The sequence below is a fragment of the Xiphophorus couchianus genome, chromosome 17 (genome assembly GCF_001444195.1).
Source record: "Xiphophorus couchianus chromosome 17, X_couchianus-1.0, whole genome shotgun sequence".
In the NCBI taxonomy this organism is placed as follows: Eukaryota; Metazoa; Chordata; class Actinopteri; order Cyprinodontiformes; family Poeciliidae; genus Xiphophorus; species Xiphophorus couchianus.
In genome coordinates this window covers 14,566,298-14,584,661 of record NC_040244.1, presented here as the reverse complement: position 1 = coordinate 14,584,661, position 18,364 = coordinate 14,566,298, and the positions used below count along the sequence as shown (strand labels likewise).

The 18,364-nt window shown below is 38.7% G+C and overlaps 2 protein-coding genes across 3 annotated transcripts; one reads left to right on the top strand and one right to left on the bottom strand.

Moving 5' to 3' along the window:
* Positions 1 to 193: 193 nt before the first annotated feature.
* On the top strand, positions 194 to 5,899 carry LOC114160752 (NXPE family member 3-like). 2 transcript variants are annotated; one of them, XM_028043508.1, is made up of 2 exons: positions 194 to 867; positions 5,769 to 5,899. In XM_028043508.1, exons 1-2 carry the CDS (start codon positions 367 to 369, stop codon positions 5,799 to 5,801), a joined length of 534 nt encoding a protein of 177 aa, XP_027899309.1. In that variant the 5' UTR covers positions 194 to 366; the 3' UTR covers positions 5,802 to 5,899. The 2 variants fall into 2 exon arrangements, with proteins under 2 accessions (XP_027899309.1, XP_027899308.1); XM_028043507.1 differs by lacking the exon at positions 5,769 to 5,899 and having other exon boundaries at positions 194 to 1,161.
* On the bottom strand, positions 4,234 to 13,385 carry LOC114160737 (NXPE family member 3-like). The gene is made up of 7 exons (XM_028043487.1): positions 13,345 to 13,385; positions 7,753 to 7,911; positions 6,762 to 7,223; positions 6,089 to 6,333; positions 5,893 to 5,963; positions 5,117 to 5,305; positions 4,234 to 5,035 (listed from the first exon to the last, which is right to left on the bottom strand). Exons 2-7 carry the CDS (start codon positions 7,885 to 7,887, stop codon positions 4,461 to 4,463), a joined length of 1,677 nt encoding a protein of 558 aa, XP_027899288.1. The 5' UTR covers positions 7,888 to 7,911; positions 13,345 to 13,385; the 3' UTR covers positions 4,234 to 4,460.
* Between the last annotated feature and the right edge of the window lie 4,979 nt (positions 13,386 to 18,364).

Here is an 18,364-nt window from a genome sequence, read left to right as displayed (position 1 = left end):
ATTTCATAATAAAATGAAAAAAAAATAATAATAATAAAAGTCCACCAACAAAATTCATTAAACAAAGCAGCTTTAAAAAGACAAAATAATGGGAAACGAATAAAAAAAACCCCTCTTCATATACACCTATTACATAATGAAGGGAAATTATTCATTTTTAGGTTGTTTTCAGATGGCAAGAATCAGAAATCAGCCAGTATCTGAAAGGGAAGGTGCTCCACCTGTATGGAGGTTCCACCGCCAGGCAGTGGTTTGAATATTTGATCTCAACAACACCAGGTAGACGCACAATAGGAATGTCCAGCAACAACTGAAACTGCTTCATGCTGCAGCTAATCTGTTCTGTGCAAACGTTCAGATCTCAAGATGTTTGACTTGAGAAGTCCAAAGCAAACGGGACCTTTCCTGGCCTTGGATTATAAAAACAACATCTTAGTGACGTTCCAGTGCCACGGCCCTCCCATTCGTTTCACTGACCTGTTAGTCAGTCAGATGCGTTATATTACCAGTGAACTGAAAAGTTTGTTTGGCGGCACTGTTGTAGTAATCGGCATCTGGTCGCACTTCAGCACTTTCCCCGTTGAGGTCTACATCCGGCTCCTGCTGACCATACGGAGGGCAGTGGAGCAACTGTTGACCAGAGCTCCAGGTACGCTGGTCATTATCAGGACCGCGAACCCCAAAGCGCTGACCCTCTACGAGACTCTGACCAACAGTGACTGGTTTTCCTTACAGCGTGACAAAATACTCAGAACAATATTTAAAGGGATGAATGTGAAACTGGTGGATACCTGGGAGATGACCTTGGCCCATCACCTGCCACACAGCCTCCACCCACAGCCTCCCATAATAAAGAATGTGATTGATGTTGTTGCCTCCCTGCTGAGAGTTTTAAATCAAACAGTCGGAAAAAAAATTGTAAAGCAGGGAAGGACCTCATAAAAAGGCAACTATGCAGTCAAAGTCTATTTCCAGTGCGATCTGGAGCACAGAAGAAATGCCAGCCAACAGTTCAGATGATGGACTAAATCATTAACCAAACAGAAGTAGACTGAGAACATTTAACACTGGCATGTTTAAATTAAAAAGACTTTTTTATACTAAGAACTCAAACAGCCAACATCAGCTTTTGCCTGGAACTTGCCCAGTTCCTTTTCATTTTTATATGTGAGGTCAAGGATCAACAAGGTGAACACAAAAAACAGCATCAGCCACCAGTTCCAGATTCTTTCATTTGTGACATTTGACTACTCCTCCTCCTCCTCCTCCTCCTCTTCCTCCTCCTCCTCCTCCTCCTCCTCTTCCTCCTCCTCCTCCTCCTCCTCCTCCTCCTGCTGCTGCGAGCTTCTTCTTCTTCTTCTGTTGCATTTTATGGCAGTTTACAGACTTTGTGCATTACCGCCATCAACTGGACGGAGATGTAACTTCAGAAATTAATTTTTACTATACACCTCCAAATAAAAAAAATAACTAAATTATATTCATGCTTATACACTCTCACACACACATACATACTAAATCCTCTCAGCTAATTTTGTATCTTTTAAATATTTAATAAGTGCTTGAATTATGTCATGTGATCGATGCTTCCCTAATAAATTATCCATAATTACTGAATTTCCTATTACCTCTTCCAGTTCTTTCCTCTCTTTTATATATTTCTTACAATAAATCAACACATGTTCTACTCCTTCTGTAATAACAACAATCACCTGATGGATGTTTCCCTATTATTTTTAAACCACTATTTAAACTAGTATGCCCAATTCTCACCCTGTTTATCCATATTTCCTCTCTCCTATTCATTATGCTATTATTTCTTATGATGACCTCCTTCCGTATTTTATGTAAATGCCTTCCTCTTTCTTCTAAATTCCATCTCTCCTGCCATACATTATTTATTTTATCTTTAATAATTACTTTTATTTCTGCTCTACTTAGTGGGACATGATATTCAATTTCTCTTGCCTTAACTGCTTCTTTAGCCAACTTATCTACTTTTTCATTACCTGCAATTCCTTTATGTGCTGGAACCCACGTGAATTGAACACTTATCTTTTGTTGCTTTATACCATACAGTATATCAAATAACTAACTTCATCTAAAAGATCTTGACTGCTATCAGATTCTCCCCGAGCTTCCAAGAACTCTCTGTTTTTATGGCCAATTGGCAACAGACCTGGACTTGAGTGGACCAAGCCACAATTAACAGGTAAAAAAACAACAAAACGAAAAACAAAGTCTAAACAGAGAAACAAGAATAAATTAATCTAATTTGTAACCTCATCTACATAACGTAAGAGTCTGAAAAATAAACCACGTAATACAAGATAACTCAAAAAGTTACTGTAAAGAAAAACAAACAAAGCAATGCTCCAAAGAAAACCCTCTAATTGGTAGAACCCAGCAAGGTGATCAGTGACATCATCCAGCCATTTAAGCAGGAAATGCTGGGCCGGCCCCTCCCACTGCCCTGCTGCAGATCTACAAGGGGCAAACAATGGTGAGTAAAAAGGAAAACAAATACCATGAATATACTTTGAAACAAAATGAACAAGTTCAACCAATAGCCCAGATGTAGTAGCTTTAGCCTAAACATATGCATATACAATAGATGGAAACTGCAGCATAATGCTAACAACGGGATAGTTAGTGAAGCAAAGTTGCAAACCAATGTTTACGTTTAAGCATTAGGAATCAGAAATAAGAATAAGGGACAATTGGTGAACACAAACTGAGCCACTTTGTCACAGATCACAGTTTTTTTTTTTTTAAAGAAATAAATCAGGCTCCTACTAAACAAGAGTGAATTGTTCCGTCTTTGTTCAAATTTTCTTGTTTTGAATATTGAAGTTGTGAATTTGAACGTTATTTCTGACTTGTTCATGTCTCTCTCATCACATTGTGTCCGATTGTGATGGTGCTTCTGTAACAAGCAAAAAAAAAAAAAAAAAAAAAGTGACCCACAGCTAGGTATAGCCCCAGTCTGTGAGACCGGACAGACTCCGGTCTCAATTTTTATGACAGGACAAATAAATTGTCAGGAATGTTTTTGATCCGTCCTCCAAAGTTTCCCCAGAACTGCATTCATTTTTTTGTTGGTTTTTTTCCTACTTTCATCTTCACATCTCCCTGTCATCAACAGATTCTTTTTTTTTTTTGTCAAGTATTACACTCACAGACGTGTTTTCCTTTACTCTTTTGTTCTCTTCTTCCTCAGGAAACTGAGACGGGCTGGACTTTCCTCACGGCTGCTCATGAACTTTCACAGGGCGACGATCGAGAGCATCCTCTGCCTCAACATGACTGTGTGGTATGGCAGCTGCACAGCACTGGAGAGGAAACGACTGACACGGGTGGTGAGAACAGCACAAGGCATTGTGGGATGCCCCCTCCCAGACCTGGACTCCATTTACACAGACCGGGTCAAGAAGAGAGCTGGATCCATAGCCATGGATCCCAGCCACCCGGGCCACAGACTGTTTGTGCCGCTGCCATCAGGCAAGCGGTACAGGAATATATGGACTACAACAAATAGACTGAGAAACAGTTTCTTCCCCACAGCCGTCAGAGCCATTACTCCCTGCCGCCGCCCCCTCCCACACACATCATGTGGTTGAGTGCTTTTTAGTTCATTTTAGTTGTATATATTGTTATTATTATTATTGTGTGTTTGTTTATTTTATTTATTGTATATATGTGACTTTTTGCACGGGAGCTGCAATAGAAATTTCGTTGAATCCTGTTCAATGACAATAAATGCTATCTAATCTTATCTTATCTTATCTTAGCTTTAATTTGAACAAATAAAAGTATTTAAGAAACTAAAGTAAACCATTTGTGGACATGCTTATCAGCGATGTCATCGCCCGCTGCCTCGCTTTACAGGATCACCAGAGCAAAGCGTTGTTGGTTTACTGAACAAAAGAGGAATTTGCTCTGCAATCGCGTCCCATTGTATTGGCTGTGAACTCACTGCAAACAGCTGCGGCACGTGGCTGATTTAGTTGAGCCTTCAGCCCAGAAGCCGAACCCAGAACATGTTAAATTTACGGTAGACAATAACATCTTTATAACTTGGGCCATGTGGACTTTGGATTTGGTGTGAGCAACCGATGGTGAACACTGTTGTAAAAGGTTTCTGTAAAACTTATTCAGTTTGATGGAATGTTGTCTCTGTTAATTTGAACCTTTTTGCCTTGATGTGCAAATCATAATTCATTCTACAAACCCTGGCTCCAAGGCGTCTACCTCACCACCTACAACTCATGACAGACTTCTTGAAAATCTGCACTTCTTCAAACCTTGGACGCCATTTCATCCCAGCACCAAATTTCCTTCACCTACCTCTGTGTTGCTCATTTTTATTCCATCTTTGTAACTACTGGTTGATGTTCCTTTAATGTGATATAGATGAAGTGTCACCAATCACCAGAAATTACCCAATTACAGGTCCTATGCTACAACTTTGTTGCTTTTTTAAAGTTTCCCGCTGGAGAACATATGTGGGATAAAACAACATTTAGCATGTTTCTAATTATGGGAAGCTGTGGGTGGAGGTTGTGCGGCAGGTGGTGGGCCAAGGTCATCTCCCAGGCATCCACAAATCGGACATTGACCCCTTTAAATATTGTCCTGAGTATTTTGTCACGTTGAATTGAAAACCAGTCACTGTTGGTCAGAGTCTCGTAGAGGGACAGAGCTTTGGGGTTCGCGGTCCTGATGATGACCAGCGTACCTGGAGCTCTGGTCAACAGCCGCTCCACTGCCCTCCGTATGGTCAGCAGGCGCCGGATGTAGACCTCAACGGGGAAAGTGCTGAAGTGCGACCAAACTCCGATAACTACAGCCGTGTTTTCACCTCCAACCACACCATCCAGTTCGTTGGCAATGTATCGTATCTGACTGATCGGCAAGTGACCGAAACGGATGGGAGGAGCGTGGCAGCGGAACGTCACTAAGATGTTCTTTGCGTAATTCAAGGCCATGAAAGGTCCTGTCTGCGTTAGACTTTTCAGGTCAAACTTCTTTAGATCTGAAACCGTGAAAAAGAGCAGATTAGATAGTAGCATGAACCAATTTCAGTTGTTACTAGACATTTCTGTTGGGCGTCTACCTGGTGCTGCTGAGATTAAATATTCAAACCACTGCCTGATGGTGGAGTCTCCATACAGGTGGAGCACCTTGCCACTCAAACACTGGCTAATTGCTGAGTTGTTAGTAAGCTGGTGAACTGTGGAGCCATCTAGGGCTCGCCAAATACCCTGGTAATAATAACCAGCAGGTTGAGTGATCACACCTCGTCCTAAAGTCAGAAAGAAGATTAAAAAGATAAACATGTTAAGAAGAAAATCAAGGTCAAAAACAATATTTTTAAAGACACTTTGTTATAGTATTTTTGCACAATTAGATCAAATTTACCTGATGTGTTTGTTGAAACTGTTTCATTCAGAACTGGAAGAAAATTATTTTTGAAAATTTAGTGACTTTATTATTATTATTATTATTATTATTATTATTATTATTATTTCAGCTTAAAACTATTCTACAGTTGTTATGGCTCAGAATAAATACATGTTTATGGAAAATTAGGAAAAACACAAATATGTCACTATAATTGCAGACAGAACAAGTTCGGTTGAGACTCCAGTGGGAGCTTTGAGTCCCGACTAACGATATCTAGGAACATCTGGCAACAAGGTAAACGGGTTAAAATCAAATCTAAATGTATCAAACACAGTCAGCCATAGAGTCGATTCCAAGTAGAGACAATAACATCCAGATCATATAAGGTGCTATGAGAAAGCCAAAATAATGTATCAAATGGAATAAATTCTTATTTCCCGTCCTGTAATTTGTCAAGCAATCCATTGCCGTGTTGTAAACCTTTACCTTTCAGTTTGGGTAAAATAGTGATGTTTGAAGGCCCTGATGATTGAATGAAGACTTTCATGTTGACACCCCTACAGCACACAACAGGAAATGTGTTTAGTAACATCATGTACATCATGTATTTAATAATATAATATTCACTATTACTGCCAGTCAATTTGTAAAAAAAAAAAAAAAATTTTGCAAATAACATTACCTTTGAAAGAGTTTTTCCTCCATTGGCTTTAGTTTCTTTGGCTTGTAGCAGAACCAGGGCTCACCGGTGCGGATGTCGGTGAAGTTGCACAGTTTTTCCGGTGGCTCCTTGAGGCACACGTTGCAAGAAGTAGCTTCAGTGACTGAGCCAGCGCGGAAGTTGCCTTTTAAAGAAACTCTGTCAGGGTTCTGCTGGGTGATTCTTTCCAGCACAGTGACCGCCTCGCTGGGATGGACCAGGGTCACCTTTTTGAAAAGAGCCGGAAAAAAGTCCTATGACATAGAATGAAGTATCTGAAATACTTGTAAGTACAATCTGGTGTTTCTGGTTTAGGTACGTAGAATTGTCCTTGTGGTCTGCCACAGGGACAGAGACCCCAGCTCTCGCCCAATGGCTGCTGGAGAATAAAAAATAGCACATGACCCCCCAAGTATAGTCTGCTTTATATGATGGTGAGACACATTTGTCCTCCTCTGGTGCTTCTCTTGTGTTTTGTCGTCTCTCCCTATGTTTATGTTATTCCCTCTGAACCTAACATGTTGTAGGTTGGAAATAAAGTCACCCAAACATGAGATTGTCTGTTTCCTCTTATCACAAATCATTAAAAAGGTTCATTTATTTGAGAGTTAGGACACATTACTGGTTCGCTCATCAAGAAATGTTTTAGTCTCACCTCAACCTGTGCGCTTCCTTCCCAGAGTAAAGAGAACGCAGCAGTGTAAGAGCCATTGCGATGATCCAACACTCGTCCTGCAACGCCTGCAGAAAGAGTCGGGTTGTGCAGCCGAGCGAGCAGAACATCTCCTCCTGACGACTTGCGGCGGCCGTGGAAGTCGGCGATTTGTATCAGGACCTCCAGCTGATCCCCAACTCGCCAACTTCCTCCGCCGTTTCTTGGCAGAACGGCGAAGGTGCTGTGAGCTGGACTACTGGTGTCATTCAGAGAGAAGTTAGGCGGGAGAGAAGGAGTTTCAGGCCAGGTGATGGACTCCTTCAACAGTTCTGCCTCCAGAACGTCTTCTGGTAACACAGAGTGGAAAGAGCAGATGTTGGCTGGCTCTGGAGGCTCAGTGGGACGTTTTGACCTTGTGGTGTTGGGTGTTGGAGCCTTAGTGGTGAGAACGCTCATCTTTAGCTAGAGGAAAGTTTAGAGACCAATCAAAGTAAATGATTGATAAATACAGTTGTATTCATCAATTAAAAATACAGTTTATGTATGTGTTTTGTATGAAATACAGTTTCATACAAAATACTGATTTACAGTACAAATTTACTTTCACATGATGTTATATTTGTCAAGGATGAGAGTGCACTTATTTCAGGTTGAAAACGCATTTCTTATTTCCACCACATTGTGGTTCAGTAGCGTATGCCTGTTTGATTACTTTTGATTGTAAGGTAAATAAGTATTATCTGCTGAACAACAGAAAATATGGTTGGTGATATTTTGATGTGTGCTTCAGCCCCTTAAGCAAGGCTGATAATCTTACCCTGATATTATCTTTGCCGTCTTTCTCAATCTATTTTATTCATGAGGCTAAATCCAACAACTGCACTATCTGGAGGGATGATGGTCGTACGGCCAGAACGTTACTGTATTTTTATCAGCCTCATACGATGCGCATGCTGTTGGAGTCAGCATTTTAAAGATGACAAGTACTCACCTCCGATAACCTGCAGGTTATATGATCAGTGATGTTTTCACTGTAAAACATGACCCATGAAGCAAGGCAGGCCAAGAACAGGAAGATCCAACCGTACTTCAGAGGAAAACGTTTTCTGGACGTCTGGCCTTCCATGATGACTGGCCCTGCGTTAAAAGACTAAATAAAATAAAAAAAACACTTATGTACTGATAGGAAATGTTTTGTTTTTCTCTTTTTTGTGACTTCAAAATAAGCAAAAGAAGTTTTTTTCTGGGATAATATTTTCCTTCCTTAATAATTCTGTTTTGCCCCAAAGTGCCGGTGGAGCATGAAGTTCCAATCAGTTCAATTAAGAGCGGAAATAAACGTATCGTCACGAGTTTCATTTCAGTGAATTGAAAAGAAAAAAAATATATTATTTAATTTTCATTTCATTTCAACTTCAGCCACAGATTGGATTCTCAAGTTGTAGATCTAATGTAATGCATGAATGAGATTAATATGACATTGACATACATTAAAAAAAGTTCAGATAACATTAAAATCTATGATTTTCATGTGAACCTCTGAATACCTACCGGGAATCAATGTGATGCGTTCTTTTTCTGATCTGTTTGAAAAAAATGTCTCCCCTCTGCTTAATAATTTTAAACGTGACCTCCAAAGGTGGAGTGTCCTAAATTTATATCTAACTGACAAAGTAGCATATATTAAAATGAACATCTTGCCAAGATTTATGTATCTTTTTCAGAGTATTGCAGTTTTTCTCCCAAAATCATTCTTCAGACTCATTGATAAACAGCTGACCTCGTTCATGTGGCGTAATAAACACTCTAGAATCAATAGGCGTTTCCTTCAGAGACACAAGGAAGAGGGGCTATGGCTCTACCTAACCTGCTGTATTATTACTGGGCAGCAAACCTACAAAAAGTAGTCTGTTTGCTCCAACAACCAGATGTTGACTGGTACCAATTAGAACTGAATGCATGCAAGTCATCATCTTTCCCTGCATTAATTACCTCAAAGCTTCCCCTCTCTCCCAAGCAACACTCCTTTTCTTCTGTGATACACTATTAACTATTTTTAGGATGTTTGCCTGGGGGCTAGAGAAGTTTGCACATTCCTGTGTTAGCAGCTTTCTGTGGGGCTGATTGGTTGCGGTCAGCCTCATGCCCTTGTAAGGGCATGTCCACAGAAGGTTCCAGAACATCCTGTAGTAAAGGTCATTGGTCAAATTCTTTGTGTGACTGTGTGAAAAAGCCCAACCTCCTTCCTTGTTTTTTTCTAATAAAGAGCAGTGTAGACAAAGAGCTGGCAGAGTTGATCCCAGACAGTGTTTGATGGCGGCTCTCCGCGTCTGGGTTTCTGCTCTCCTCTTCTGCAGAAAAGTAATTTGTGTCTCTGGTTGATTCTTTGCAGGTTAGGACCTAAAATAAACCCATCAACAGCGTTCCTCACCATTTCGATATCTCCAGATTCGTGACTTTGTTCGTAACATTAGTCCTTGCTTTCCCAATTTACCCCCAAAGGGAGGAATGGACATAATTTTGCAAACTCCAACACAATGTAGAGGTTTCATCTCCAAAATTTATAATAGCATCTCATCACTCAATACAGCAGAGCTCAATGAGATCAGGGCAGAATGGTCAGAAGAACTTGGAATACACATTTCTGATGAGACCTGGAATCACGCATTACGTGGACTAAATGGGTCGACATCATGCGCTCGACTTGGACTAATTCAGTTCAAGATCCTTCATAGGATTCATTACAGTAGAGTCAGACTCTCAAGGATCTATTCTACAGTCAGTGAAACCTGTATCCATTGCCATATAGCTAAGGCCAATTTATCTCACATGTTCTGGTCCTGTAACAAACTGTGCAACTTCTGGTCTACAACTTTTTCAAATCCTATCCGAAGCTTTTGAAATAGGTTTCCAACCCAGAGCTGAACTGGCAATATCTGGAATCCCAGGGGAGGGTATATCATTAACATATGATTATAAAAATGTACTGGCTTTTTCAACTCTCCTCGCCCGAAGAAGAATACTATTAGCGTGGAAATCAGAACACCCACCCAAGGCTTCTCTTTGGTTGAAAGATCTGTCCCTGTTCCTTAAGTTAGAGAAGATCAAATTTTGTGTTAGAGGTTCGATCCAAAAATTTTATAAAACTTGTTATTATTTTTGAGAGACTATTATTTTATTTTGAGAGACTGGATGCCCTCCCTAAAGCCTGAAAGTTGTACAGGAGCTGGCTCTGCTGTGTGTGTGTGTGTGTGTGTGTGTGTGTGTGTGTGTGTGTGTGTGTGTGTGTGTGTGTGTGTGTGTGTGTGTGTGTGGGTGTATGTGTGCCCCCGGCCCGGCAGCTTCGGCGGTTACTTGTGGTTCTGGCTATTGACAGTGATTGTCAACCTGTGTAGTTTTAAATATCCACGCCCTGTCTTAGTTTGTGTGCTCATTACAGGCTGTCCACTCCACATTTTTGAGTTCCGTCTTGGTCTTTTGGTTTTTCATACTTGTGTTTTGTGTTTTTTTTTTTTCTTTTTCAGCTGTATAATTATTGTTGTTTTTATTGTGTGTCTTTTTTTTTTTTACCCTTTTATATTTGTCTTTATTTTGTTGTTTCTATTGTTTGCAGCAAGGTATGGATGGATGGGGAGAAGTAGGGGATGGAACAAAAAAAAATGCCATGTTTGCTTTGCTCCTGTGGTCAATGACCTGTTGTTGATGGATGATTAAATACAATTATTGTTTTTAAAAAGATTATGACTCTCCTTAAAAAAAAAGAAAGATAGAAAACAACCAAAAAAAAAAAAAAAAGCACACACAGAAATCTTGTCATTGCTGAATCATTTCTGTGTTAGCTGGGAATGGGAAATTTTTCTCCGGTGAAAATGATCTCCGCCCTGTCAACCTGTGATGTTCAGAAAGTATATTTAGTGCCAGCGCGGCATCTGCACATCTCTAATATTCAGTAAGCAATTAGACAAAAATGCATCACAAACTCGACGCCTGTTCGTTATCCTGCAATAGCTAGCCCCGCCCACTTCATCACAACCCTCCGGGACTGACTACTGACCAGTTCTCTGTCTAACAGGTCCGGAAAATCTCTAAGACCTGGGTATTACCCTAAATGAGATCTATAAGAGATAATCTATTCAAACTGGTATCGAAAGCGATTCGTCTAGCTCTAACTACCTCCAATCCAGAAGTTACGACCCTTTTCAGTTAAGAAACAGTCAGCTGAGTAGCCCTCACAGCTGCATAATTCCAATAACCACTCCTGTTAACGGTAGCTCGCTTTCTAAAATATAACTTGCTCTTGGAACCGGCTAGATTAAATTTAGTGACTTGGATGTAAGTCCCTGGGTCATTATTTTACTCTCGCCAAAGGAAATTATGAAGCCTCCTTTTCACTAGAACCATGTACCTTAGTTTCACCTTTATTAAAAGAACTGAAAAATGATTAAATGACTCAATTAATTCCAATGTCCACCAACCTCATTAGAATTTCAGAGTAAGAATTTATTAAGCAAGCTTAAGCAGGGATATGTGACATACAAATCAATAATCAATTATATATAAGTCAAGAGCAGTGTAATAAGATCAACATGTACAATCATACCCTCCTGTCTCTTTCCCTAACCTATGTCGCAGATTCTGAGATAGCTTTTTAGGAAGCGAGTTCAACTCATACCCAGTTGGTGGTGGATCTTTAGCAACAGGAACGTCCGAAAACCTTGGTCCGAGTCTTTATCCTTTGTGTGAAAAACTCCTCTTTAGAATAGAAGCAAAGTAGAGAGGGTTCAATTGCTTTTGAAAACCCAACTCTTTTATCCCTCCGGGACCTTTGTCCTTTCTCCAAGTCTGTTGCAATGTTTGGGTTGAGGTAAGACCGACGATCGAATCAGGAACCCGGGTTGGACGATTGGAACTTGTCTCCCTTTGGTGGCACGAAGCTTCAGCTTTCTCCCGTGGCTCCAGGGTGTGGTCTGCTGTTGTTTCCTCAATCTGCTTCTTCGTGTTAGAATCTGTTCAGAACTGCTTGCGACAGCAGGAACTCACAAGTTCCCCTTCTCCTTTTTTCCCTTTTCCTTTTAACATTAAAAACTATGTGCTTTTCTCTGATTAATTTTTAAACACAGTCAAATATTAAAACTATGTGCTGATTTCCATTAAGCATTAATCATAAGCATTAATCACCTCTATCACTTATTATAAATCATCAAACTTTGAAACACAGTCAAATATTAAAACTATGTGCTGATTTCCATTAAGCATTAATCATAAGCATTAATCACCTCTATCACTTATTATAAATCATCAAACCTTAATCATTTCATTGTTGTCATGTTATTACAGATCATGATTCGTACACTTCAGAATCATTCAGTGATTACTTACATACAGTCATTTTACCTATTGTATTCATCCATGTTCAACTTAATCATTATCAAAACACTCAATCATTATAAATCAAAACACAAGATCGCTTTATTTCCTTCAGGCTTTCATGCACCTTTTTCTGTGTGTACCTAGATAGATCTCAAACCTCATACCAGTTTTCTTGACACGCCTTTAATGCAAGAGGCTCATTAAACAAGTCGGGTTGGATTCCAGGACCTGACAAAAGCAGCTCTGATGTTTTGCATGGTGATATTTTGACTGGTACTGTGGGAAAATTACCATAGATCAATTCATGCAAGACTCAATAAACATAAGTCAGGATGACAAGCAAAGGGATCATCCCTTTGTTCTTAAGTACTAAAGAACCGATGTAGACGGTTCTTAAGTCAATAATAGAGGAATGATATTGCGTGTGATACTAGAGGGAGTTTTGACAGTTTGTACTTTAGGATTGTTTGTCTTTCTTTCTGTAAGGCTAAATTGATTTCATCCTTTGGTCTCGTCAGAACAAAATTCTTTCCTATTGTGTTCTGACACTGTGAGACTGCAAATATATTTAATTTTTAACCATTAAATGCTGCAAAAAAACCCAACAAACAACAGAATAAGACCTAAACCACAGAAGACTTTGACACATTTCTGCTTTATGTTTGGATTCATGTGTGTTTTCAAATCACTCTTTTGATTATACTGCTGCAGTTTCTTTAAACTCTTTTCAGTCACAGTAGCTTTCCCAGGTATTTCAGAAATGACAGAAACAACAAAGCAGTTCAACCTGGGGGAAAATATAATATAATACAATATAACATAATATATAAATAATAAATAAATATAATAACAATATATAAATGTAGCTAGTTCGATTGTATCTTTTCAGAAGCATCCAAACGTTGACATACAGTAAAGTGCAGCCTGAGCGTGGCTTAACAGATATTTAAATTAAAAAAAAGTTGATTAAAAAAAAAAATTTAAATTTCTATTTTATTGTTTTAAGAGATCACAAGCCAAGAGACAGAGAGGTTTCCTCAGTTATCCGACCATCATTGTTTTCTCAAACTACACAAAAGCAGTTTTAAAAATAAAAGCTGTTCAATGTTTTTTTTCTTATACACAAGAAATTAGATGAAACCGCCTGATTTATACAAAGACAGAATGAATCTAATAATTATATCACATGTTAAGTCAATTTTCCTCCATTTACCTTTTGGGTTTGGTTCTGTCGTCGCCTGCTCCTGCCGCACTGAACAGACTGCCCAGCTCACACTTCTTCTTTTTTCTGTGTAACGCCTCTGCTTGTGCAAGCTTACCATAGTGAACAGTGTCTCACCGTGGAATATTTCTGGGTGTTATTAGGCTCCTTGAGTCGTGATCTCTTTCGTTCAAAAATTCCAATTTGTTTAGTTTTACATTTAATTGAAATAACGTTTTTTGTTTTTTTTTATGATGATGATGATACAAGCCTTTTATAGCCAAGTCGTGTTTGACACTAAATCAAAAAAATCTGAATATTATTGGAAAGTTTGTTTATTTCACTAACTTGTCGTATTTGTATTAATCACGCAAAGTGGGATTTTTGAATCCTTTCTGTTATCTTGATGATTTACAGCTTAGTAAAACACAACATTCAAGATTAGAATATTACAAGAGGCTAACAAGAATATCTTGACTGATCTATTTAATTATTTATTTGATTAGCCGATTAATAATTAATAACTCGATAGCAAAGGGCAAGATGAGAAATTCTGGATAAAACATATTTACAAACAAAAAAGTTTTTTTGTAATTTTTTTTCTGCAAAATGTTTGTAATTTTTGTGCAATTTTGGCACAATTGCCTTTCTTGAGTCCGTCTACTCCAGTTAACACTTAACCCATTACTAAACCAGCTGGCGATTACTTCAATAAACAATCATTTCTACCGGATTTTCACAATATATCAGCTACTACAATGGACAGAGGAACTAACAAGTTCATGTCATCAACTGGGAGGAGGTTACTGGTTTCTCAGTCACAAGCTGGTTGCAAACCTGAGGCCAGCAGGTGTCAGTCAGTTATGGTAGATCTGAACTTTGGTTTGATGACGTCAATATGAGAAGCTACAGACTTTAAAAATTTTTTTTTTATTATTATTAAACAAACAGTATACAAAGACTCATTGAGGTATAAGAAGATTGCAACATAGGTAGAAAAAATAAACAAAAACAAGGGGCTAAGACTAAAGACAAGCACATAAACAGTAAGGCAGATGAATAACAATAGAGCAAGATTTTAAAACAAAAGAAAAGTAGAGATACTGGCAGTTACGTTTTTTTGCAGAAACAGATTTCAAATGTTTCAATGAGGTGTAATACAATTTAAATTGGTTAAGAAAAAAATCAAAACAAGGTGTAGGACCTCTCCATTTACAGCAGTGTAGAATGGGCATCAGCCAATGAATAGCGGCCCCTCTGGTAAGGTCCATAGTGGTTGAGAAAATGGCGGAAGTACATACAGAGCCAACAGTGCTGTAGACAATTATTCTTATACAATACTTAAAAAAAACAAAACAAACGCTATGTAAAACATTACTAAATAAACACAAAAGTCAAATTTGAATAAGTGTTTCATTAGGAAACCCTTTAAAGCAAATATTCCAAAAGATAAATATTAGAGTGCGGTAGTCTACCAAGCGGAGCAGTTGTACACAGAGGTTTATGTTTTTTTGTCATTACGTGACAAGTCAAAAAGTATCATTAAGGAGCTTCTTTGTGTATAAAATGGGTGGAACAGTTATTCTTCTAACTGACTTGGGAGATTTGTCTCACATGACACCAAACTGAAAACAGGCTGGACTGGCTGTCTCAGTGTCTGCAGGAATACTTTCAGCAACAGAAGCGCCATTTTTTTTTTCTCCAGAACACTATTGCGACTAGCTCCACTGTACGGTGTCGCGCTAACTAACTGCGTCTAGTTGCCGTGGCACCCAGACTGAAATAATTATTTAAGCCAGGCTTTCTTCACACAGACAGGAAACATGTTGTTTTTGTTATTATCTTGCTCTTCTTCTTATTGCACCAAAAACTATTTCTGATCAGAGCGAGGAGAGCCTCTCTCAAACGTTGATATAACCATGTGTGTCATGATGGAAACGTTTTTTTTTTTTGTGCTTTCATTTACATTCTGTTCCGAAACCGAATGCCAGTCTACAGGCGTTCGCTATAAGCCTGCCCATAATGTAACCATTTAGATGACCGTCTGAGTCCGGTTCTTGAACACACTGCACAAGAGACAAGAGAAAGACAAAGGAAGCATCAGGCTTAAGCAGCAAATTAGGATCTGCCTAGGATTCTCTGACAGGTCCGAGTTTCATTCTGTGTGCAAACAAAGAGTCAAAAGTTTTAGACTTTCAAAGATTACAAATGAAGTTTGACATGCTTGTCGGATTTTTCTTTCTTTTTTCTTTTTTTTTTTTTAGAAATGATGAAGGATTAAAGTATCATGCGCAGTGCCAGATCAATCAATCCCTTGTTATTTTTCTAAACAAGTGGAGCACAAAGGGCTTTACACAAGACACGAACAGGAGGCAATGAAAAAGGAAGCAAGAAAAGCGTGTAAGAAGCTAAACGCAGTCAAAAATCCTCAGCATGGGTTTGAGCCGTCACTTGACAGAGCATCGTGCCAAAGAAACAACAAAGAAATATAAGAAACAATTCGGTTTAGACTTAAGAAAAGGAGTTGGTGATGCTCACAAATCGGGAGAACGACGATACACAAAGTCGTCAACGGCTGTTCCAAGTGTAAAAAAGTGGAGTGAGAAATATGAGCAAGAAAATGAAAGAGAGCCACAGAACAGAGGACAAGTCTGGCAGAGGTAGAAAACCAAAGACTTCTACAACTCTGGAAAGAAAACTAGTGAGAAATGTGTCTAAAGACCCCAGAAGAACTATAAATATATAAATATATATATATATATATATATATATATATATATATATATATATATATATATATATATATTCTAATTTATTGAATATGACTGAAGTTATATAAAGGTGTATGTGGTACACATTTTACAGTCATATTCAATTAAACTGAATGTTATTGTCAAGTCTATATATTGTTTAGTATTTCAGTAACTCGGGCCACCAAGTAGACTTCATTGTATTTGTTGATTTGACAGAAACTAAAGTCATTCATCTCTTAACCATGATTTTGTATTTGCTCCTATTTAACGAATGGCTTTTAACTATTCAAAGAAAATCACTGAGCGGTGCTGAGCACTTCATGTGTTTGGGGAAAAAAAAAAAAAAAAAAGCTTTATTCCACTGTGTCAGTGTCCCTAAACGGTCAATGTGTTCTGTTTCAGGAAGGAAGGCCTTGATTCTCATGCAGGGTTGTCATTTAACTCAATTGTCTCAGGGACGCTTCGGTTCCCAATGGTGAATGTGATGTTTGAACCTGAGCTCCCCGAGCTTCTTCAGGAGTCGCTGTACTGTAGATAAAGATGGGAGTGGACACAGTGTTGGCTCTGCAGTTGCACTCTTAGGACCGCTCACAATATCTGACACCTTCATTTATACATTTTTTTCAGCGTTTAGTGTTTAGGGTTTTCTTCCTCTTGTCCTGACTGCTACCTTTGCAGGTCTTTGCAGTTACTTCCTCTATCGGCTGCGTGTTCCCAACCACTGCATTCAGGAATCCTTTCTTTGTCCAGCTTCTCTTGACGTTATTAGGAACGTAATCAGTACTTTGTGCTGAAAAAGCTTGCGTGGGGTTTAACTCGTTTCCTCTCTAAACTTGTTAGAAAGTCAAATGTCTCCACTGTGTTTTTCATGCACAGTCACCCTAACAGGTTTGGTGGAAACTTCGACTTGTGCCGAGAATCGGGCGTCAACCCTGAGAAAACCGTAACGCGACAACACAGTGTCTTCTGTCAAGGCCATGCACAAAGGAATGTGTAATGGTTTCTGCCTCCCATTAACACTGATGAAAGGCGTTTATTATATTTAGGTCCCAGTCGTCTGCATTCTGATCTAATTTTAGCTCCTTGCACATCATTGCTGTGAATTTGCGTCCTTCTCACTTTGGACTGGTTTGTAATCTGCTATCGTAGCTAGTAAGACTTTGCGGTTTTAGTGAGTTCTCTAACCGTGAGGAGACTTTTTTAAAATCTTCATTATCACACTTCACTTGTGAAGGCAAACAACTTCTTGTTCTCCTTTCTTCCCCTTTGTTAAGAGTGGTTGTGTGTCACAGCGTGTTTATGTCACGCAGAAATAAAATGTGATGGATTTGGTCAATAACAGTCCTGGACATGCTGATCAACTTAAGAAAATTAAAGATGAAATTATTATTTTTCATTTTTAAAATACCTATAAAAATGCCTCTGTTTGTACATTTGATGGGATGTTTTGGGGGATTACACTTGTAATTTATTTATTTATTATTATAACATCTTTATCCCTTAACAGCCACATTGTATTTGTTGTTGTAAATGATTATTTTATTAATGATTTTCTGTTTCTGTTCACCAGGTTTGATCCATTTGGCCTCACACACTCGACTCAAATAAATGAGGCAACGTTTCGACTCCACCGATTTAGATGCGAGGCAGATTGTTTCTTTAAAAAAAAAAAAGTAACTAAATAGTATTTTGTGTACAATAAATTACGTTTAATAGTAGCGTTGCATTTTTATGTTTAAGGCTTAAGCTCAAAAGCTAGATGTGTCTCATTCGTTCATTTGATGCATTATAGGCCTCAGTGCAGCAGATCTTTACCAAAGGGATAATTTGTTTTAGTTGAAGCGCAGTCTTTCTTTCTTCAGAAACTCAGATGAATTAATTATCAAAAGCAATCTGGGTTTCTTTTTCTTCTTTTTTTCCTGTTTATTGCTCTACAGTGAAATTTTACATCTAAAAGGAAAGAGCAGAAACATGACAGATTCATTTTCATAGTTCTGCTTCGACGTTACATTTAGTCTCCAGCTCCGTTTCTGTGGTTTAGCCCTGGATTTATTGGACTTAGTTTCTGGTTTGTCTTTAAATCGTGTTGCAACCAGTTTGGTTCAAGGCTCACTGAACAACAATGGTGAGCGACTACGTGGGCAGAAATATTTTCCACGTGTTGCCTACGTGCCACAGGTGATGTGATCAATTTTAAATCATTTGACAGGGTAGTTTGACAAGTTTTATGCACTTACTGTCCCACGCTTTTATCAAACTTTTACTTTGATCAAATGTAA